This window comes from Podarcis tiliguerta, assembly GCF_965153285.1.
Source record: "Podarcis tiliguerta genome assembly, chromosome: 13".
Taxonomy (NCBI): Eukaryota; Metazoa; Chordata; class Lepidosauria; order Squamata; family Lacertidae; genus Podarcis; species Podarcis tiliguerta.
In genome coordinates this window covers 29,855,220-29,861,007 of record NC_139546.1, presented here as the reverse complement: position 1 = coordinate 29,861,007, position 5,788 = coordinate 29,855,220, and the positions used below count along the sequence as shown (strand labels likewise).

The 5,788-nt window shown below is 38.9% G+C and overlaps 1 protein-coding gene across 1 annotated transcript; it reads left to right on the top strand.

The window, feature by feature from the left end:
* Nucleotides 1-4,798: 4,798 nt before the first annotated feature.
* Nucleotides 4,799-5,788, top strand: LOC310662160 (olfactory receptor 14A16-like; the record flags this gene model as incomplete). The annotated part of the gene is made up of 1 exon (XM_083408930.1): nt 4,799-5,788. The coding sequence occupies one exon, from the start codon at nt 4,799-4,801 to the stop codon at nt 5,786-5,788; it is 990 nt and encodes a 329-aa protein (XP_083265056.1).

The following is a 5,788-nucleotide window of genomic DNA, read 5'->3' as shown; positions in this document are numbered from 1 at the left end:
ACAGTCCTCCCCAGGCATTGAAAGTGTTGAGATCTGCGAAAGAATTCCCATCACTGGAGACAGATAAAATGTGGGGCCACAGGGGTGGTCTTCCATGTCTGCTAGTAGTTATCATGGTCGCTAAATATTATCTCTTTTAATTTATATTGATGTTTTTAAAATATATTCTATCTATTTGCTCTGTTTAGCTTTGCTTTTATGCTGGGGTGGTTTCTTTATTATTGATGATGTGTGCTTGTTTTAAATGATGCTGATGCTGGTTTATTTTAGCCGTATTGATGTATAGCCTGAGATCTCTGCGTTAAGCATAGATGTAAATATTTTGCCTCCCATGTTTAACTATGTTTGCTTGCACCATTTTATCTTTTCAGGACATATATGTGTAATCTCCCCGCATTCCATGCATGTTTTTTCTGGAGCCTTTAAGCAAGAAGGATTGTAGGATTAACTTCCTGTTTTTCTATTAATGTGTGATGTTGATGCCTGGTATTAATGGTGTATTTTTCTCAAAAGTCTTATGTGGGAACAGTTGAGGTAATGCCATTGCAATTCAAAACTGCAACAGCAAGTCAATCGACCATACCAGCTATATTGTACCAATATTTCTGCGAAATCCAAAACTACTAAAATTGTCTTGCTCTGCCTTGTTCCTATCTGAAGTTGGATTTCTTTTATTTAGCGCTATCATAACATTAGGGTGATTTATCTTCAGTGTTATAACTTCAGGGTGGATCTTAACTGCTGTCCCCAAAATCCATTCTGAACAGTGGAATACTATTATTATAGTATTAATATTAATATTAATTAATATTAATAATGGCACAAGGCCCTCTCCATTTGCCTGCTCCTCTGCCTTGTTTTCTCTGTACTCTTGTTCACTGGACTCTTTACCCATGCAGGACCTCCTGGCCATAGCTCATCTGATCTGGATCTTGTCTTTGCTGTGATATATACTAACTAGAAATAAATAAATGCACAGGATGGTTATTAGAAGTAAGAAGCTGCACAGAAATCCAAGTCAAATTGTGTGTGTGTGTTTATGGACATACTGATACAGAGTAATATTGTTGTAGGATTAAATGATTTGCTTTGAATATTTGGGTCCTCTTTAAGCCCATTATGTTGTATTTCCGTGAATGGACTCCGTAGGAGAAGGCACTGCAGTCCATTGAGTTGCCATAAAGAGACAGTGATTCATGCTTGCAGAAGGAGGCAGGAGGCTCCCCCTCTTCAGCTGAATGCCACATCATCCTAGTGGTAGGAAAACCATAGGCCAGAATAGGCTCTGGCCCAACCTTTTTATGACTGGCAGGCACCTTCCTGAAAGGTGATGGCAAGGGTCACGCCAAATCACCTCCAGGAGGCTCTGCCTGCAGCCAAAGCAGTGGTGAAGGAAGTTGCAAAGGTACAAGGGGGGAGGGAAGAAATAGGTGAGTGACAAGGGGCAGTGACAGGGTAGTGGTGGTTGTGGGGGCATGATACATACCGGCTCTTATTTTTCTTTAAGACCAAACCAAAAAAACACTTAATACAACAATGCTGTATCTTTTTCTCATGTTATATTGAAGTATTTTAATTAGTAAATAAAATGCAAAAGGCTAAGGTGGTTCAATGATTTTTCTCTGCAAGGGAAAACCAGTGCTCTGTCACAAAAGCCACCTTGTAGATATTTTTGTCATGTTCCTGAAAAGGAATAACAGTCAGCACTCAAGGAACTACCATCAAAAGAGTGTCACCTTGTGCTTATTGCAATCTTTCAAGTGCTTGAAAAATAATAATAATAAAAGATTCACCACCCTTTTCCATTTTGTGTTTCTTTTAAATTTTGAATTGGAAGATTAGACGGAATCTGAAGATTCATGCTGTTCTCCCACAAAGCACTGTAGAAAATGCAATACCTAACTTTCTCTTAGAGAGCCAATATGGATAGGAATGGCTTCAGATTTATGATTATGCCACAGTGACAACACAGCTGATTTTGTATCTCTAAGACTGGGGTTTGTATTGGGAAGCCTTTTGTTTGGTTGAGGGGAGGTTGTGGCCTCACCTGCCCCTCCTCAGTAAGGGTATGCTGTTAGAGGGATTCGGGGTGTGATTTTTTTCTGGAGCCTTCGCATGGGCTAGAGCCATGTCACAGTTCCCTACGGGAACCCCTGGGGGTGTTACTATCTGACTTAAGTTATAGGGCACTTCGTAATGGTGGACTCCCTGCAGACAGGCAGGAGTCAAGATATAGTCTGGCTTCACCCAAAGCCTAAGCCAAACCACTCACATCTGTAACCAATAAAGTTGTGGTCTTTTTGAACCCATGAACCATAATATTCTGCGTCAGTGTGATTTACTGTTCTCCTGGGAACTTTGTGGCTCAGTTGCCTTGGGATGCAAGGAACTGCTGAAGTGGTCAAACCAGTCTCTTTGGTAATGTCCCTAGTCAGCTTGCTAAGAATACACGTAAAATGTCTTAAGTATCAAAAGGGAGAATTATTTTAGGGGTTTTTGGAATATCCCATACTTGTTTTTATAATATTCAGTACTGTCCAGAAATTCTTAATTTTCAGTATTATTAAGGGTCCCTGAATGGATTCCCAGCAAAGTACTTTCACGGTGAAAATGACACAAAACAAACATAAAACAGCAGTAAATTCATTCATTCATTTTACATGAACGATAAAATTTACATAAGTGTCATAAAGTAAATAAAAAAGAGAACTGTCATTGTGAAGTTCTGTGTTTCAGGTTGTGTCACCACCAAACCCCTTTGCTGAAGCTTGGTTTTTATGTTGACTCAGCTCCTCAACAGTTCTGTCAAACAGATTAACATTTGGGAATCAAATTATAAAACCCTATGTAACATTGAAAAATCATTTACAACAACCAACTGCATCTGCAAAATGCTTTGTTGAGCCAGCCTCCCAACAATGTTCTATTTTCTCTGGAGGGAACAGCTGTAAAAGGCAATAAGGAACAACTCTTTGCAGGTATAGTACTTGTACTTTAAGCCTTAACTGGAACATCGGGGGGGGGGGGGATAGAATTAGACATTAACATTCCTATTGCCTTATTGGTGCCAATCATCTGTGTAGGATAGTGTGGGAACAAACAAAGAGAAGGTAAAGGGGGGGGGGGATTCAACACCACTTTTCTGATCAGGTGTACTGGGCTCCTGAGAGCATGTCTCAAAGAAGTCAGAGAAAACAGAACTATGAATTCCCACAGCAGAAAAACCTCAGTGTTAGCAGATACATATAGAGGATTAATTTTAAAAGGAAGAATTAAGGAAGTTCAAAGGACTGGGTGAACTACGTGCCTTATCTGCCCATTGAAACATTGTTGAGACAAGATAAAGTTCAATCTACACATACATGCAACATAATACTTCAAAGTCTTCTTCCTGAGCAACTGGAATATCTCATTTGAAAACTGCTGCATTTGAGTTGATAGGAGACTTCTGCATGGAACCAGTGATGATAACTTTAAGAATTAAGTGAGTACATCCATTTTCAATCATTTAATGATAAAACTCTATGCTAAAAATATGTCTCATTAAATTTAGTGGGACTTACTCTCAGCTAATTGTTCACAGTATTGCAGCCTACATTACTAACATGTATATATGATCTGTTACGGCAAAAGCAAAAGTTTTCTTGAGGACTAACAAATTTATTGTGCAGGGAATTTTCGTATATAATACATATTGATCTCTCAAGAAGTCAAAGGCCAAAAAAGAAGAATTAAAAAAACAACCCTATACAAACTTACCCTAACTTTTTGACTTCATGGTTAGTGCACAAACAACCGGACAAAATCGAAGATGCCATTGTAGGTTTGTCGTCACATTCCTGAACAGTATCAATAGTCTGTTGGTGCCTGCAAAACATACACATTTATTATGGCTTTTTGGGAACAAAGGTCCACGAAGCATTATCTTGAGTATACATGTGGCTGTGGTTAGCTTTTGTGGCAGGGGATGGAGGGTGTAAACAGTGAATCGCTAAAAGTACAGAGACAGTGAAAAGTAGACAATTAACTAAGTACCTGGATTGGTAAACCATTTAATACATGTTTAGTTATTAAATAAATATATTGGAACAGTTCAATTTAGAAGTTATAACACTATACCTCTTGCAATTTAGTAGTTTCATGGTGCAATCTCCTTTTGTAGTTTCTTTTTTCAAGTGCAACCATATTACGGTCAAAAACACTCTCTCCAAGTCCTGTCCCATGAACTTCTGAGGGTGCTGGAACTACCAAGAGGAGCCCCCTTGCCAATCTTATCAGAAGGCAGAGTCTTGTAGGGAAGGAGTCAAAATCAGATATTAGGAAACCAACTCACTTAGCATTCTAAATAGTAATATGAGTAGTTTAATTGTGCCCAGAAACTAATTTGTAAACCACTGCAGGTGACTTGTGAGTTCAAAATTGAACCCTGCTCAGTAATAACACTACTGCATTTTGACCAGCTGAAATTTCAGAGATATCTACCTATTTTTTCTGAAGGATAAAGTAATTGTGCAGATTTCCTCCTGTACCCCAAAGATTATGATCTACTCAAGATGCATTTATGACATCCACTTTGTTGTACTATGAGGAAAATATTGAAGGGGCAATAGGAATATCACAGTCCTCCCTACGCGAAGCACACATTTCATGGTGGATACAGCACTGCCCATAATATTAATATATATATGAATTTACATTGTCTGCATAAAGGCATTAAATGAAATGCAGAATCAGTTCTGATATCTGATGGGATTTTCTCTCATTCACAGATAGCAGGCATTCTTTTGTGACATACAAAATGAATAATGTGACTTCCACATCTGGATTTCTACTTCTAGAATTTTCTCAGAACCGAGAACTACAGATACTACACTTCCTTGTGTTCCTAGGACTATACTTGATAACAGTAACTGGGAATCTTTTGATCATCTTTTTAATAGCCCTTGACCATCACCTGCATACACCAATGTACTTCTTCCTCATGAACTTGGCCGTTTCTGATATTGGCTCAGTTTCTGCCATTCAGCCCAAATCCATGGTTAATTCAATCATGAACAACAGGCAAATTTCTTATGGTGAATGTGTCTTTCAAGTTTTTTCCCTTTTCCTCTTTGGGTGCTCTGATTTTACCCTGTTAACCATAATGGCACATGACAGGTATGTTGCCATCTGTAATCCATTGCAATATGAAGTTGTTATGAACAAAGGAGCCTGCATTCAGATGATTACCATTGCATGGATCACCAGTATTCTCTATGCTGTCTTACACACTTCAGGCACATTTTCCATTACCTTCTGTTCCAATCATGTTGATCAATTCTTCTGTGAAGTCCCAAAACTGCTAAAATTGTCTTGCTCTGACTTACACCTAGTTGAAGTTGGACTTCTTGCGTTTAGCTGTATTTCTGTTTTTGGATGCTTTGTCTTCATTATTGTAACTTATGTGTATATCATGACTGCAGTCCTCAAAATGCCTTCTGAACAGGGACGGCATAAGGCCCTCTCCACTTGCCTACCCCACCTCCTGGTTGTCTCTCTGCTTATGTCCACTGGACTCTTTGCCTACATCAGACCACCTAGCAACAGCTCATCTGGCCTGGATCTAGTCTTTGCTGTGATATATACTATTCTTCCACCTATGCTGAACCCATTCATCTATAGCATGAGAAACAAAGAGATCCAGACTGCATTGTGGAAACAATTGAATCTTAAGCAATTTCCTGACACTATTCCCAGGTTTATTCTGAAATGTTTGGGATTTCCTTTTATAGCCCTTCCTAGGAGTTGA